Source organism: Amyelois transitella, chromosome 20 (genome assembly GCF_032362555.1).
Source record: "Amyelois transitella isolate CPQ chromosome 20, ilAmyTran1.1, whole genome shotgun sequence".
Classification (NCBI taxonomy): domain Eukaryota; kingdom Metazoa; phylum Arthropoda; class Insecta; order Lepidoptera; family Pyralidae; genus Amyelois; species Amyelois transitella.
Window position 1 is genome coordinate 2,768,029 of NC_083523.1, and position 19,031 is coordinate 2,787,059.

A 19,031-nucleotide genomic window follows, 5' to 3' on the forward strand; every position below is an offset into this window, starting at 1 on the left:
GTTCTATCATCTGTCGACTGAAGCAGCTGGCAAACCAATCAGCTTTCAATCTCAGCTCCACCAAGTTAACCCGGTCTCCTTAGGGTTGCCCTAAAACATAAAACATAGTTTTGTATCTGGTCGCAATCGTCTTTTTTATCTTCATTGTCAGAAGAAAAAAAAAAAGAAAATGTTACTGATGTTTTTTTTTCTTTCAGGCCTGTATTTGTCAAAAAACAAATAAATGAAAATGTTACTCTGTTTAACATTTTTTATTATTTCTCGCTTTTTGCTATCTCCTCGTGCCGTTCAATGTTTTTTGTATAAGTTGTATATGTAGTTATTTTTAATGTATGTATATGACATGTTATATGAAACATTTAGACACTGTTAAAAATATTTGGTACATGAAGTATTTTGTTTTACATGAGCCTGAATATTTATATAAAGAAACCTTACATTATGTTTGAGCGCCATCTTGAAATTGACTTCTATTATTTTTTTTGTGTGATGAAATAAAACGTATACCGGTGTGATTAATTCAGTTTTCACATATTTTCACTGTGTGTACAATTGGACATGTGTCTTCTCATTCTCGCTTTGAAATGAAAATTTCTAACAATAACTCAAGTACCAGATACATGTGACAGGACAGGATAATGAAAACCATTCTTATAATCATTTTTAATGTCCAAAGTAGCGTTTAATAGTTCTGAATGGAAGTATATTTTATTTTTACCATAATAAAGATAAATTTAACCCAATTTCAACAATATTCTGAAACTTCAAGTCCCCTTATTATATCGATATAACATTAATATCCGTTGTATGCTAGCGACAACCCTAATTGGACATAGTACTACAAGGCGACTGTACAAGCTGTCAATGTCAGTTCGAGCGCTGTTGCGAACGCCTGACACATGTCCCATGATTACATGTTAAAATGTTCATAATTATACGATAAAATGTTCATAATTACATGTTTATGAACTATGTCCAATTTGTGCCCAGAGTAATGTGTCCCCGTGGGAATTTTCAGATAAATAGTATGTTGCGTGAATGCTTTTGTCATTCTCAAATCTTTTTCTTATATTTTTAGTAAGTTGCCTGTTCTTTTCCATTTATGAAAACATGAGACATGTGGTTATCGGCACTCTAGGGTGGGATTACACCATCTTTGTCTTATGAGGCGACAAACAGATGCACTATCATTTAGAGCTACAATCATGATTTTCAAGCTGTCGAATATTAAAAAAACCTTTGGGCCAACATTAAAATTTAAAGATCATGAAATATTATACAATTGATTTTAATTGCTTCATCTTTAAGTAAATTTGGCTATTTATACAAATATTTTTCTTATTACGAATTATTTTAATTTTGAGCACAATGAAAAATAAGAGGTGTTGGACAAACAACTTTAATTTATTTCGAATTAATTTTTTATCTTAATTTTTCAAGACGTAATAACAATAACCTTATTTTTTTTAATATTCTAGAACTATTTGAAAAATATTTGCGTGCAATTGTTTTCAACATAGTAATTAAGCTTATTTTATCTTGTTACAGTCGTAGTAGTGTGCGCTAACCCGAGTACAGTCAGGGAAATCATGTTAGCCGCCGACGACCTCAACATGGTGTCTTCGGGAGAGTACGTGTTCTTCAATATTGAACTATTTTCGAAGTAAGTGTACTTCTTATACCTACATCCGTGTTGATTTGTGTCTTAAGGAAATTCAATCAATACTTACAGATTCTGATTTTATATAATATGAGGTGTATTGAGTGTATTGATAACACATATAGGCTTCAATTGACTCGCGTGTAAATCCGCGAGCAGACGCTAGTATTTATATAACATACATACATACTATCTCGCCTTTTTCCCGGAGGGGTAGGCAGAGACTACATCTTTCCACTTGCCACGATCTCTGCATACTTTCTTCGCCTCATTTTTCAGGTTTCGGGTACTCTTGACCTGAGCCTTTACCAGGACGTCCTTAATTTGAATTAAGATACGTTCGTCTAGGTCTTCCTAATATTCCTTTATATAATTGTATACATATAAAGTATAAGATTTTCTATTGGCTGCTGAGATTGAAGTCGCTTAGTGTAAAAACATGACTAACCCAATCCAGGATCCATGGTCAAAGGCATACCCCGGGCTCCTCTACAAAGATGTGGGGACTTAACCGGGACCAATGTCAGGAAGATGTGTATGGTAATCTTCTTTACTTCACAACATATAATAAAGTCTGTATGTATGTGCTAATCTCGGAAAGTTTGAACGGATTTTGTTCCTGTTTAAAATGTTCAAAAGAGGGTTTTCTGAGAAAGATATCTATAAAAAAAAGGATTAGTGTGAAGCCAGAGCGGACTTCTAGTCTCTTATTTAAAGTTTTGTTCATCAATGGATACTAATACTCGTATACACAGACTGTTAAAAAAGCCTCTTAAAAACTCATTTGAAAAGCATAAACGCAATGCAAACGAGTGAGATGTGGGTAAATATTTGTACCATTATCTTTTATTTACAGTTCCCGCATGTATTCGCAGATATTACGGCGCTCTCATATAACATATTATGTATCTATCATACACAAAATTTGTGTATTTTGGGTCCAAATGAAAGATGATGTTCCATCAAGAAAATTGCTTCTGTATATTGACAATATTTTAAGCAAATGTGTTGGGCGCAGTGATATTTTTATTTGCTACCTTACTTATTACTATATACATACAAATTCAAATTAAATTTTTTTAATTCATTATTATAGGATACTTCATATCGCTTAATAATTGTCAAATCTTAGGGTTTCACAACATTGGTTGACGTCAATTAAATTACTTAAAACTAAGTTTACTGCCTCTTCCAAGGCCGCTACGATCCTAACAAACCTCTCCCGCTTCCTCAACACTCATAACTCTTTACTATAAACCTATTTCAGTTTGAAAGAAAGTTCTCAGGGTTCATCAATTATATTTATCTTCATTTTAATAGATCTTTGTTAATAATATGGAGTTGGTTAAAAACAGATTATTTATTTTTCCAATATTTGGTTAAGTATCATCTTCTTAAGGAGTTATAGTCCCTCTTATTATTCTACTAAGATCTATATTTGAATTTTTATCAAATCTAATTCTTCCTAGTTTGGCGTCAGCATCGTCAAAAGAACCATGGAAAGTTGAAGGCGACACGGAAGAGCGGAACGAGCGAGCGAGACGGGCATATAGTGCTGTCCTCACTGTCACCAGCCCAGCGCCTGAAAAGAAGGAGTATTTGGAATTCTCAGACCAGGTAATCTCGTCATCATGATGTGTTTGTTAGCGTTGCGTTAACTACAACGTAGTTTCCTTCGTGAAGACTTCGTTAAAATAACAGACTAATTGTTAAACTCTCGCGTTGCATTATAACTATTAAAAAATAATAGAGATAAAAATAAAATAAAGGTGCGTTACATGTGCGTTAATAACCGTATTATAATAAACTCTGTGTAAAAAGTAATGCACTCACTAGTGTCAATTGCACTAAAGCGATAGACAGAGTTCGTGTATAGTTTTCAGTAATGGTAATAATCAAATATCTATAAGATGAAAGAAATTTAACGGAGACTGAAATTATTAAAGCTTAATTAAATTTGGGTAATAGTAATTGATGAAAGTCACACTAAGTGTCAATTCGACCTATTATATTATATAGCATATTTATATAGTCCGCTTTCATTATTTTTGTACTAATAATAAAATTTAAAAATTTCAAACGCATATACTAGGTAAATTTTTGAACCGGATAAAAATTAAAATAGAACGGAAATTGAAAAAGTTTCTTGGAAACTTTAGCATACGGGAAAAACTAAAATTGCTTTTATAAATAACACGTCTAAATCTGAAGACCACTTTTGTTTTGTCAAAAATAATTATTGAAATGTCAAAGCAAGATTAATTTGTTGTTGGCGCAAATTCTTTTCCTGTTTCAAAAAAGCAAGCTGCTGTTCTATATTAGAATTTCAAATAAACAACACAATTCTTTAGCACAATGTCGATGTTTTTAAGCTTTTCATTTATAGTTTATTGTCTTTTCAAGTACGTATGTATGTAGTTTATTATTATTTCACATATCAGTTTTTAAAGTTTTCTATTCATTCCCAAATAATTATGATACCATTTGTCGTCTCATATTATTTTAATGAGTATTTTTTTAATGTTATGTCTGTTTTGGAAAATTCGATAAAACTTGTTATTAATTCCTGTGAAATCATGGCAACAAGATGTTAATTAAATTATATTTCACAGCAACAACATGTTAAATTAATTATTAATTATTATTTTCAAACGTTAATCAACCAGAATGAAACTATTCAAAGAGATTGTCCTTTCATATAATTTTAGCATTCATAGTTCAAAGCAATTCTAATTTCGCCCTTCAATTTGACGGTGTCTTGTCATTAATTGAATGTAAAGCATTAATTTTGAATCTAATGGTTGTTTATTCCACGTATAGGTGTTATTAAATTCTGCACTGTTAAACGCGCAATATTTGTTTATACATACTAGCTTTCGCCCGTAGCTCTGTGATTTGTTTGCAAAAGTTCATGGAGATCGGTTCAGTAGTTTTGACGTAAAAGACAGACAAACAAACACCCTTTCAAATATTATATACATACCCACGTCTATATCCCTTGTGGGGAAGACAAAGACGTTCAGCGGTGTGGCTTAATGATGGAATTGTGTGGATAATCTATTGAACAATTTTTGAATCCAGAAGACAAAGAAAAAGGCTACGAAATTTTAACAGAAACCGCGATATAAACAAGACTTTTTCTTACGCGAGCGTACTTGCGGGCGTTATCTTGTAACTATTGCCATCCGTCTCATTAATATTATAAGCGATAGTCTGTCTGTCTATATGTCTACCTGTTAGGCAGATAGGCCGACAGATTAACCAACCGGACCAATTTTCACGAAAATTTTAATGAACAATAATAATTTATTCTTGCCTGCTTTTTTGATAGTTCCCACCGGAACAAAGCTTCGGGCAACGCTAGTACACTTATAAACACACTTCTTCCCCCAGGTGAAAGAATTAGCAGCCACGAAATACAACTACACATTTGGCAAAGGAGAAGTGGTGTCCACCTTCGTAGCCGCCTTCTACGACGCCGTGCTGTTGTATGCGCTTGCGCTGAACGCTACTCTGAGGGAGGTTGACATCACTAAGGGGCCGTTAGATGGCGCCGCTGTCATAAGGAACATGTGGAATAGGACCTTTCAAGGTAAGATTTGTGTTTTTAATATTTTTAAAATTAGAATCTTGAAAGAGACTTTTGAAAATAACCTTTTTTGTGTCCCCTTTATGTGCCTTAAAGACTTAGTGCATTATAGTCACAAAACAAACAATATTGTTTCGATGATGATTTATAAGTCAAACACTGTTTGTATAAAAACAAAATAGGTTCGCTGCCATGGTAATATTATAAAAAAATATTTTTAGCAGACATGTTTAACTCGGCTAAATTTGTTCAGACTTTCAATTACCCGCTTATTACTCTTTTATTTTTACTTCAAATTAAACAATTTAACGTATTAGAAATTTTAAACTAAAGAATTTTCAATAATAGAACTTATGAATGAGACATTTTAGGTATTACTTCTTTGCTTGATAAAAAACAAACTTATCTAAAGGCGAAGATAAATTTGAATGATAAAGATAAACGAGTATTATAAAGTTCGCTAATCCCAAATTTATGAGAAGAATAATATTTAATTTTGCATGGATTTTCTTTGAATTTTGTTTAATCTTCAGATGTAAATCTAAGTGGATTTATTTAGTCTTAGAATTTTAACCTTTGAACAAATTATCATTTAAAAATATCTTACTTTTTTATCTCAACAGCTGCGTGTCGACACATTTTAATTTTTTTTTTCTTATCTTCATTTGTGGAATTATGAATAATTTTTTGAAATTACCTACTTTTACAATAGAGCTAACATTACCGAACGAATTTCACTAATATTTGTTGAATATCTTATGTATCTAAAAACGAATTATTTTGAAATTTAAGAATTATCTATGCCTTAAAGAATTTGATTTTTTTTTTGATTGTATTCTCTTCAATATAAAATCTTTGTGAAACTTAATAAGTATTTACCTACTTCTTAATTTCCTAAAGATCTTAATGACAAAATATAAATACTCTATCTTCAAAAATTTCATGCAAAACTGAAATCAATAAATTTCAGATAATTAGATTTCATAATTTCTTATCGTCTTATATTTAAAACAATACCAAAACTTTATCTTTATACTAATTAAAGTTACATTCATAGAAAATCCGCTATGAAATTACTGCTAACTTTAACAAACGCAATTATTTCTCGAAACTTGTTTTGAACACTTGTCTAAGAAACGGCGAGAAGAAAATTTAAGCGGAATTCCAACGAAATTCCGACACGTAGAGAGTACAGAAGAAAATTGCTTGTTTAGAATTTGTTGTTTGTAATTAGATTTCTTGTTTACCGTTACGCGATTTGGGAGGACGTCCCGAAAAATGTTACGAAGTTTTTTATTGGATTGAAATAACACACTTCCACAAAACGAAACATACAAGCTTTATTAGATTTCTGCCTTTTCAAACGCTTTTGAAATATTTTTTTATTGTCATCACACGTAAATAAGTTTCAATTTCATACAATACAATTACAATACAATTTTTTTAATACCTTAATTTTGAATTAATCCCTGCTATAATATTTACTTTAATATATTAAAATACAATAATAATTAATAATGTAATATAGTGTAAAATATTGACGTTATGTTAGTAAGTACACTGATACTTCAAACTTTAAATCTAATAAATAGTCGACTACAGTTTTTTGTTAAAATTATTTTCATGACAAATCGGAACTAGGCAAAAGCTAAATATGAATTAACTATATACTATCTCATCCTGATTCGATTTAAGTAAAAAATGACCTTGCCTAAATTAAACGTGTAAGCACCTATGACAATGAGAGGCCAAGCCTATTTTTTACACCCAAGTGTTATTCTTCTACACGTGTAAATCTCGTTAATTTTTGACATGCGATTAAGCAAAAAACCGGTTTAGAGCGATTAGGAATCACGCACAGGGTTACGCACCATTAAATTTTCAAAAAGCTCTATTCTATTATCTGCTTGTTTGATTATAATTTCATATTCGTTTGATTTCTTTTTGTTAAATTACTACTAATAGGCACTCAATTTCTTGCACAACTTTTCCTTGCAACAGTTATGTATGTAAAATTAGTAACACTTTTTACTACTTTAAAGCAAATATTCCTAAGATATGAGCAAAGTCAAAAAGCTGTTTAAGAAACCTCCGTTTCATTTACAAAGAACTATCCAAACCAAGCAAGGCTAAATTCTAATATTTCATCTTTTAGTTATAGTATATAAAATGCGACTGTTAGCATCTTTATTTTAGTCAAAAACATATTGTTGTTGACAAAAAGTATTAATATTCATGTGATGATACATGGTCCGATGAAAAATGTTATGAAAACAGAAGATTTACTTCACCACTGAACTCTGAAAATTACCTTGCGTTCAAAAACAGATGCAAATCGGTAACGCGGAGAGAACTCCATTTTTTCGTACTCCCGTGTAATTTTTTACACTTGTAAACCTCATTTTTTTTACAGGGATCACCGGCGAGGTTATAATCGACTCGAATGGAGATCGCGTGGCGTCGTACTCTCTGCTGGATATGAACCCCAAGACCAGTATGTTCGAGGTCAGTGTCCATTTCATTGCAATTTTTATAAGCCGTTGCAGAGTTTGTAGAAGTTGTTGTCATTATAAAGATAAGTTATATTTGCAGTATTTTTACTACCAGCTTTTGTTCTCAGCTCAGTTCACAGTTTTAACATCTAAATTTGTGCGTATTATAAGGTTTATTTACGTCCTTCAAGAGGATTTTTAAAATATTTCCAGGTTATTTTTCACAGTTCTCACATCAACAAAACCGCAATCAGGGAGCTCTCATTCAGAACAACTCGAGCAGAATCCCTGTTCATTTGAGAGCACCTTTGTATTTTCACGTTATCATCATACCGCTCATTTTTCACTTGGTTTTATGTAAATGAGAACGTAGAATGTGTATTTTTTTGAGCAACTTATTACTATTAATGTTACAAACTGAGGCGATCTGTATTTTTGTTTTTCGCGAGCAAAATAAGAGAAGAGTTTTTAAAAAAATTTGATTATACTGATAGACTAGACATTTTAGAATAAAATTTACTATTGTTCCTAGAATTAAGGAAATTATAATGCAGAGTTGACGGTAGTAGTGGTGGGGCCTCGTGAACTTTTAAGGACCAAATTTCAAGCGTTTTAAAAGATTGGACATGTTAAGAGTACCTACTGGTAATCGTTGAATATGTTTGAAAAGAGAAATGAGTGTGGAGGAAGCGGGAGAGGTCTGTAAGGATGGTAACAAGTGGACATCCATAGTCTCTACTTTCCCCATTGGGAGACACACGTGATGTATGTATGTATGTATGTTGTTCCTAGAAATTCCCAAAAGTGCGAAGCCACTTTTTTCAGTGCAACCCTAGATATAATATATACAAGGAAACCCTTAATTTGCTGGAGTGCTGAATTTCACCAAAGACTGTACCGAATGAACCCCGTAGGATTACAGAACCAGTCTCACAACAAAAGGTGATTTCCAAAACGTGTTACAGACATTAAGAAATTCCATCTGCCATAACAGATCTCTAAATTTACACCATTTTCGCAAAACCATTTCAATTAATGTTTTCAAGCGATAAAACGTTTATCCCCCAAAATATTCAATTGTTTGAATAAAATCATTTTGCGTTCCTATAAAAAAATATGCCGACGCGTAAACGAAATTGGATTTGGAATTTTTCAATCACTTTTACTGCACATATTTTCACACTTTTGTTTCGTTTGTGGATCGCACAGAGTGGCGTAGCTCTGTGTTCGTTTGGGAGGACATTTTGGTGGGATGTTACTTGCTCTGTGATGACAGTAAATATTTCGTTAGTTTGGCAGCGGAAAAAATTTGAAAAGCGCTTTTTAGTTTGGGAATTTTGTTAAAAGCGTGTTGTTCATTGTTATGCAGGTTTAATAGAACTACTCGTATGTTAATTTTTTAGAGTTTAGCTTTACGAATCTATCCTTGTCACCGTTATCCAATGCTTTCAAAGTTTAAACTAAAGTGGCCTTTTTGTCCCATGGCCCGTGATTGCACTAAGTGAGACTTTTCCGAAAATCCGGAACGGGAACTGGATTTTTCGCTATACGCGTGTGGAGCCGTAGGCGTACTCTAGTGTTCTATAAAAGGAGAAGCAATCTATAATGACAGGTTTGTTGAAATTCTAAAAAATCGATGAGTTTCACTGCTTAATGGACTCCACACAATACACAGCAAATACTTTCATACAAACACTATTAGGGTTCATGAATAATTATTAAGTATATTCTAAACTAGAAAAATAAGAAAATTTTTGGAAAAACTAAATTTGTAACATTTAAACATAAAAAAATTCATTTTAATTCAATAAATATGCGAGCCAATGTACTGAAAACTCAGGACGCCGAAACCCACACTAAGTTGAGAGAATAAAATCGTACGGCGGACCCCGAGCTCTACAACACTTTTGTGGAGAATTCAACCGGGAACACAGAGATGAGAGAGAGAGAATGGATTACTAAATCATCTTAATAAAAAGCTGTACTTCAATTGACAAATGGTCAGACAGAAAAGTCCAACTGAATACATTCGCCTCCAAAATATCAATTAAATCTAAGGAAATACACGCATTAAAATTCCAAAGGCTCTTAACAAGTGCTCAAGAAACTTCTAGAACCACCGCTGTACAAGTTTGTTACAAAGAAGGGTTGTTCTATTTTCCTTGGAACTTCGCGCCAATGACATAAATGGAAATAGATGACGTCTTTTCACCTTAAAATACTATTGTATTACCATTTTTAGATTATATTTTTCACAATGTGCCGTGTGGTTCCCGGCAACTAATAAAAAAAAGAATAGGACCACTCCATCTCGTTACCATGGATGTCGTAAAAGGATGACGACTGAAGGATAAGCTTTTAAACTTGGGATTCTTCTTTTAGGCGATGGGCTAGCAACCTGTCACTATTTGAATCTCAATTCTATCATTAAGCTAAACAGCTGAACGTAGGCCACGTTGACGTACGACAGAGTCTGTCTACCCCGTAAAGGATATAAAAGTAATTTATTTATTAATTTCCGTATAATGCTTCAAGACTAATGTGGTTTAACATAGTGGTTAAACCTATGAAATCTTGCAAAAACTTTGCTTATTTATCAATATCATATTTCAAATAACATGTAATCTGCAGTCAGCGGACGGTAAAATTATGTTCAAACAATAGAATAAGGTGTCCCAAATCAATACACGACAATCCAAATATATCTTGATAAATCATATACGACTACTGAATTACGTTTAATAAATATTATATTTAAGATAATTATAACCCATAAAATAAGGGCTTTAAATGTTGTTTCTTGTTTTTTACGGATACGAAATTGCGATGTTATTTCATTGATTGGTTAAATTAAGATAAATAAATATAAAAAATATCCTACCATATCTCCTCTGAAAAGAAAGAAAGAAAAAAAAAAACAATAAAGTTACTTTCTACAATATGTAAATGCCATAATAGGTCATGTAAATATCTTATTGTAAATACCTGCCAAGCACGCTATGTAAGTTATGTTGTCTATTTTGAACGATGTCAATGCTACTCCGTTACGTGTAGGAAGTTGTACGGTCTTACTCTTTCAAGTTACCTTGATACATCCAATTATTTATTTGGATGGGCCAAACTTTGTCTAGGAATCGACTAGTAGCATACTTTGACCGGTAACTTATGCCGTTTCGACTCTCGTTAAGTCCCTTTCGAAATTGTTTTTGTTTTTCTCTAATCTTTATGTGTTCCCAAGTTGCACACTCGGCAGTTATAGTAACTTCCGTTATCTATGTACATATAATGAAACAGTAAAAATATTTTTAAGGGACACTTAGAATGAATAATAAAAAGCGTTTTTATTGTCTGTCTGTCTGTATGTATGATCACGTTTATCTCCGAAAGTACTGAACCGATCTACTTAAAGCTTTCACTAATTGCTTTGTTTTAACTCAGAAAAACATCAAAATCGGTTCACAAAAAAAAAAGTTATCGTCATTTGAATGAACTTAAGACATGAGTTTGCCTGCAAATAAGTTACGAAATTTAAAATTCAAAGTCATTTTTCATTGTACGACAGCATTAATTTTTTTTATTTACGTTACCACAAAGAATTGCTTTATTGGTCAAAAATAATGTATTCATTTACTCGGTAAGATTTCATATGATTAGTTTATTGATTTATTTCACATTATTGTAGATTCAACTCGAAATTTACGCGGACGAAGTCGCGGGCAACAGCTAGTTTTACTATAATTTGATAATCTAGTAGTGCAGTAGTGATTGTCCATTTCGAGTTGTCTGTGAAGTAAGTACAAGATTGAATCGATCAAATGAATCGAGCAAGTAAACGCGAATTTGTGCGGAATTATAATGTGGCGTTACCACTGGTTGGCGCTGATTAAATTATGAATGCGAATTCGATTAAATTATGAAACTTATACAGAACTTTGTTACCTCTAGTTCTTCTAACTCGTTGCCAAATTTTATCGTACCTGACTTCAAAGTTTTTTGATTCATAAAATCACACCTCTTTGTGGAGGAATTATATATAAGAAGTGGGCTTTGGTCTTTAACACAATACAGGCCTTCTACTACGTAGGTATAGTCCAATGGACACGGCAGACACTACCTCTTTCCACTTGCCACACTATCGCTTCATCCACATTTTCGAATCAAACTTGCTTCGAAGCTTACTCGATTTGTGTAATACATACATACATAAAATAACACCTCTTTCCCGGAGGGGTAGGCAGAGACTACCTCTTTCCACTTGCCACGATCTCTGCATACTTCCTTCGCTTCATCTACATTCATAACTCTCTTCATGCGGCGGTTTCGGGTACTCTTGACTGACCTGACCCTTTGCCATGACGTCCTATTGTGATTTGTATTATCTGTACCGTATATACTTTTTATATTATATTTTCTTATTTCTCTCTTCGAAAGAATCTTTAAATCGAATCTTCTTTGAGAAAATCATCAAGTAAATCACCTAACTTACGTAACCTTAGTCCACCGCTAATGACTCAATCGGGAATACGCTCCGATGATTAATCCCGTAACTTTGTTAATTATTGTTAACGAACAAAGGAAAAATGTACAATATTTTATCTGTAACTTTGTTTTATAGAGCAACAGCAGAATTATTGCGTTCCTGGAAAAACGTAACTTCATTCAGCTGAGAAAACTGTTCAGAGCGAGCATTTTATAAGAGGAAAATTAAATCTTCTGGGAAATTGCAAAATTAATGTTGCTTGCGTAAATTAAAAATATATCTATCTATCCACTTGCCAAGTTCCCTGTAGATATAATTCTTTCGCTTCATCCAGTTTTGTCAATATTTTTATGCAAGCTGGTCTGTCGGTCGCTTGTCGGCGTATTCAACACCTTTTATCAAATATTAATATGGTATTATGGAAATAGTATTATGGGAATTGGAAAGAATTAACGTCTTTTTAAGACTATTGGCTCTGTCTACCCCGCGAGGGATATAGAGGTGACTGTATATGTATGGAAAGATATTATAGTGATTCGCTTATATTCCGGCTTATCGGCTCTCAGACACAAACGCTCACTGTACTTTCCATCGTGAATTGCTGTCTAAATTCTAAAATGGATGTGTGCTAGAAATAACATTATACTACCTTCTCTTTCACACTTATACATATGCACATACACTACAGACATGAGAGTGAAGTAGCATAGCGATGTGTAATATTCTCTATATAAATAAATACGGAACAAATTACACTGAATGAGTTAACCTCGTAGTAAGTTCGAGACTTGTGTTACGAGATACTAACTCAACGATACTATATTTTATGCTAAATACTTATATAGATAAACATCCAAGACCCAGGCCAATCAGAAAAAGTTCTTTTCTCATCATGCCCTGGCCGGGATTCGAACCCGGGACCTCCGATGTCGCAGACAAGCAAACTACCGCTGCGCCACAGAGATACATCAATTTTTTTTGCATAATGTTAGTTTATATCAATGCAAGGCTTTTTATCTAAGCAATCTTTTTATGGAAGCGAAATTTACGCAGGCGAAGCCACGGGCAAAAGCTAGTTGAATTATAAAGCACATGGCGTTTATTCTTTCGTCGCGTAAAAACAATCTGTTTAACCGTCACCGTCCCACACTCCGTCGCCATCTTTATTGCCATCAAACACGATCGGGTTTCAAAGATGTATCGGATCCGATCACGTCCCAAAAGATTCCGGATTCGCCGACGATTTGATAGTAAACTTAGGTGGCTGTTTATTTTAGGACGCTTTAGTGATGCGCGCTTTTTTATTATATGCACTCTAAACAGGTAATAGGAAAATAATAGAAATTGTAATATTAGAGATTAGAACGTCTACTCGATTAGTCAGTATAAGAACTAGTATTGGAAAATCCGACGTCACAATAGTGATGTTTGTGATAAATATTATGTTTCCTGAAAACTTTTGGATACATTTACAACTAGTTTTAAGTAGTACAATACAGAATTCCAAATGTTTGCAGACTTTTCACGAACTTTGCTAAGGCGAAATAGTTTTCCTAAGTATTTGAGAATCACTCAATTAATTTAATTCATTAATAGCCCAAATAACAATATTTTCTGTTATGATACAAATAATTGCCTTACTAATGAAACGAAGTTCTATGATCGATAAGACAAAATCTGTCATCACTTTCCCATCACTAACGGAGTCAAGATCGATGTCACAGAAAATAAATTGTTCACGCGTTCATCGGGAATCGAGGAACGACACACATCGATCCCGGGGACTTGTTTATACATTAAAGATTTTGGTCCCAATACGATGATGTAACACGATTCACATTCCTGTTGAGATTTCAGGGTGAACCTAATTTTGACCTTAAGGGATGAAGATGAAATGAAGAGTGAATCTTTCACTTTAGAATCTTGGTTTACCTTATTACTTTACTTATTGGTTTAGAAACCATTTTAACTAAATTTAGTTTGTTGTTTATTTTACTTTATTAAAAATTATTTTATCATTAATATTAACCTTATCAAGTGGTCTGTTACTGTTGGCTCAGTTTACCTAGTAAGGTACCAAGACATATATATGTGTAAAAAAAAAAAAAGAATAACTAGAACATCAGTTCAAATTTGCAGCTATAAAATAATTAAAAAAAATAAGTGGTAACATTGTGGAATGCTATAATATGGTCTACATAAATTTTGTAAAAGAATGTGCAGAAATCCTTGTAAAAATCTCATAAATGCTACTTTTACTACTTTCAAGTCACGACTTTATCTCGGTAGAACTAGGAAATTGGCTGAATAGTGAGCTTAGAATGTAACACTCTTATGAAATTCATGAGTGGTTTTAAAATGTATAAAACCATAAGACAACTCTTGCGTTACTATGTGTGTATGACTGACATAAAAAGTACACGCGATGCTACTAGCATAGGAAGCTGGAATAAAGCATGCAGGTTCCTTATGTGGTCATGGGGTACACTAAGAGAGGATTTCCCAAAATTCCCGGAGGCAGGGGAATCAATGGAATTTTTCTTAAGCCGCGAACAAAGGCGTGGGCGTCCTCTAGTCCATAATTGACAAAACGAGCAAAGCAAGTAGGTACCTTAGCTACCTACCTTAGCTATCATCAAACTTGGTGCTAAAATACATTTTTGTATGTAAGTATGCAAGTTTGTAACGCGATAACTTTCGGACCGATGGTCTGAAAGTTATCGCGTTACAAATTTAAAAAGTATATAGTACCTATTAAATTAGTATAAATTTCTAAATTTTGTAAAATATTAAATGTAGTAAAAAAATCAAGGCGACTAGTAATATACTATCCGCCTAAATGTTAAAGTGCTGAAAATTCTCTCTCTGTCGAACACCTCGTAAGGCTATTTATTCATTCAGTGATATAGGCCATTCTGGACATATACTCATTACACCAATTAATGGTTGTCTTTGTGCTCTCCGTTTCAAAACATTGAATGTGAACTTAATGGCAGAACGTAGCGAATGTAATCCTCAAACCAAGGGTCTTTGACATTATACAAAGATGGGCTTAGTTCTAAGAAACTAAGCCTTTCTTTGTAGACCCCTTATAATACTAAAATTGTTTATACATCTCTCATTTTAAAATAGATCTACATGATATGGCCTTAGAGTATTATGCAAATATTGTTTTGTTCAGATTGCGTTATTTTTCTATTCGTTATATTTCTTTTTTCTATTGGTGCCGTGTGGTTCCCCGCACCAATAGAAAAAAAGAATAGGACCACTCCATCTCTTTACTAACTGTAACTAAGGGATAGGCTTATAAACTTTGAGATTCATCTTTTAGGCGACGGGCTAGTAACTTGTCACTTTATATGAATATTAATTCTATCAGTAAGCCAAACAGCTGAAAGTGGCCTATCAGTATTTTCAAGTCTGTTGGCTTTGTCTTCCCCGCAAGGTATATAGACGTGATTATATGTATGTATGCATGCGTTATTAACGCTCTGAAGCGGTCACGTCGGTGCGCGTATGACCACAATACTGGATTTGGTAAGTCGGGTTTTCATACAAAGTGACTCCCGCCTTCACACTGGCGTATATAGGTAAATAATTCAGAAAAGTTACTAATTTGAATCTGTACCATCATGTCCTTCTCTTTTTTCATTCGGAATCGTACGACACCGCTGCCCTATCGCATAATAGATTTTCTTTAAACATTACTCTACAAAAGTTATTCAGTATCCTTGACTGAATCTATGCATATATGATTTAATGTCGAATAAACATTTATTATTTAAATTAATCGGGATTTTAATGTGCTTACATTAAGCCTGAACAAAATGTTTTGATCCTGACATTAGAGATATTGAACATTATATATGTATGTGAACACCAATGAAGATATGTCACAGAATTAATTAACATTTCGTGTTTAACACAAACATATAGCTTACTGATATATGAGAGATTACATTAATCTCAGTCGATCTTAAGACTAACTTTTGTGCATGGTTCCAACTTCAATTGCTTACATAATTACGCTTATAACAAATAATGATTTCTGGGAAAGAGGGGTCTATGTCAATATTATATTCTACGAAAGCTTTTGTCAGCGATGCACAAAAGGCAGCCTTTTATCAATGCAATTATTTAGTTCAAGCAAACGTTCATACGTGGTAAAAATATATTCAGCAGTTCTAAAAAGTTTATTCAATCTGGCATTAAAAGGGTTATCGATTCGTTTTAACTGTTTCAAAAAGCGTTCTAATATTATAACTAGAAAAAAATGTATTTTTGTTTTTGTAATTGTAACTATTGGACCTATATTGATGATTTTTGGCACATATATAGATAGAATCTTCAGGAGACTACTTTCCTCTGACAATTCCCAATCGAGCGAAGCCCAGTGCAAATGTTAGTTCCTTGATAGTTGAGATGAAACATAGTAATCATATTACAAGGAAGAACAACGCAAGTATTCAATTTGCCAGCTATTTCCTCCATTTTATTGTTATGATACGACGCAATGAACATAACCCGCATTTTCTGCAGTCATTTCTGTTAGGAAATGCGATATTGTCTCTGTAATGGCGACAAAGTGACCTGATGACCTATCGGAGGCTGTCTTGTCTGGTTCAGTGTTTCATTGCAAAAACTAGTTTCTGATATTTTGTTACACAAAATATTCTTTGTTTGTTGTTCTGCAGTCAGTTCAACAATATAATAAAATCGTAATTGACCGATGTCTGTTCTTAAAAGATAATTGCAGAAAATCGTTATAGGAGAAATTATATGATCAATAAAAAGGATAAAACGGTTTCGATTTTTTTAATATCTGTCTGGTTATATGTATGTTTGTATCCGCATTACTAGAAAATTATAGCTAGCATTTGAATGCGGTTTTAACTGATATTTTTGGCTCGATCAAACTTAAAAACAAGTAAGTACAAATATACAAAAATTTCTTTCCTCCACCAGCACTAATTGGGCGATACAGGGGGCAGCTTTATTTCGTTTTTGGGCAGACAAAATCGCGGGCAACAGCTAGTGAAGGAATATGATAGTCTCCATAATGGCGACAAAGTGACCAGACGACCAATCGGAGGCTCTCTGGTTTAGTTTCAATAGTAAAAGTGATTTCCGATATTTTTTCCTTTTTGTTAGACGAATCAGTAACAGCTGTTGTTCGGCGGGTCACAGTAATAGGTTTACTAAATTGGACGCAAAATTCTCAGGTAAAACGAATGTATGTGAAGAATTTCCTATTTTCGTAAGGAAAATGCGTTTTCTACGTATATTAGAAATTGATGTACTTTTTTAAGTCTATTTAGCAATTACTTCAAAGAAAAAATAATTGGGGAATTTTGAGACTAAGTAGAACTTACTATTAAAAAAAAAAACTAAAAAACTACGCTTTTATTGCTAATCAAACTAAAAAATAGAAAATAAAAATTAATGACAAAGGAATTATAAAACAGTAGTAGCAAGTCGAACAATCAGTTATAGTCAATTACCTCGGATTAAAATTATAACAAAATTAAATTTATAAACAAAACAATTTACATCTGAGTAAAAAGCGTGGGGTGCTTGATGTAGTAAATATTAAAATCATTCTATTAGCATATATTTATGACAAGAGAGTTATGAAAATGAAGTAAAATGCACCCCACGCTTGCTGACTATAACTGATTGTTCGACTTGCTACTACTGTTTTATAATTCCTTTGTCATTAATTTTTATTTTCTATTTTTTAGTTTGATTAGCAATAAAAGCGTAGTTTTTTAGTTTTTTTTTTAAACTATTATTTATTTTCTATTTTTTAGTTCAATTAGCAATAAAACGCATAGTTTTTTAGTTTTTTTAAACAATTATTTTTTGGAAGTTAACACTTCTAGTATAACTATCATACTAGAAAAGACTTTTGCAACCATGCGCCCATCGCCGGAGGTTTTCACAACTAACTTTCTTAAAGTTATATGTGGCCTGATTGGATTAAATCTCATAATATTCTCATAATGATGATTCTTTTTTAGGCGATGGGCTTGCGACCTGTCACTATTTGAATCTCAATTCTATCTGTAAGCCAAATAGCTGAACGTGGCCTATCAGTCTTTACAAGGCTGTTGGCTCTGTCTACCCCGCAAGGGATATAGACGTGATTATATGTATGTATGATGATTGTTAAACCCAGTTGAAAAGAATTTTATAGTGATAAATCACTGTTAATAATATTTTTGACTATCCAGCAAACAATAATTTTCGATTGTGGCCTTGCCAGGAATCAAACCACAAGATTAAGAGGCAGATTGATACAGGAACAAAAATATTTCAAACATACCTCCACTGCCTTTACAACCAGGAACGCAACAATGTTTATCTGAAGACATCGTGGCACTTTCGTTGTAAAACTGTCTTTCACAAAAACAAACACAAACTTGGGACTCCTATCTCAAATAATCAGGTACTTTTTACAGGAGTCCTATCTAAAAAATATCTGCACAACACAGTGAACACAGTCATAGTCCAATCTCAGATGATAAAATCACACGAATATCCGGAAGAACAAAGCTCGACTCAACGGAAGATTCCAAACTACAAATAACGACAAGTTATCAGCACAAAACTAAAGTGCAAATAGGTAAATACACAGGCACCGGTATAAAAAAACAGAAAGAAAGTTTACAGGTTTTCTAATCGAATTCAAAACTTACTGCAAAACTTATTTGACAAACAAAAAATAAACTGTCACTCATTTCTTAAACGAGTATAACAGTGTTGCTATTATAAATAGGCAAAAGATACCTAATGTTAATTCAAGAATCG

At 33.0% G+C, this 19,031-nt stretch overlaps 1 protein-coding gene across 6 annotated transcripts in view; it reads left to right on the forward strand.

Moving 5' to 3' along the window:
• LOC106134440 (atrial natriuretic peptide receptor 1) overlaps positions 1-19,031 on the forward strand; it is a 192,675-nt gene that overhangs the window by 143,316 nt on the left and 30,328 nt on the right. For all 6 annotated transcript variants that reach the window (XM_060950032.1, XM_060950031.1, XM_060950033.1 and 3 more), the window contains 4 exons: positions 1,549-1,663; positions 3,130-3,277; positions 5,054-5,252; positions 7,663-7,754. In XM_060950032.1, coding sequence (XP_060806015.1) covers positions 1,549-1,663; positions 3,130-3,277; positions 5,054-5,252; positions 7,663-7,754 — 554 coding nt within the window. The remainder of the gene's footprint in view (positions 1-1,548; positions 1,664-3,129; positions 3,278-5,053; positions 5,253-7,662; positions 7,755-19,031) is intronic.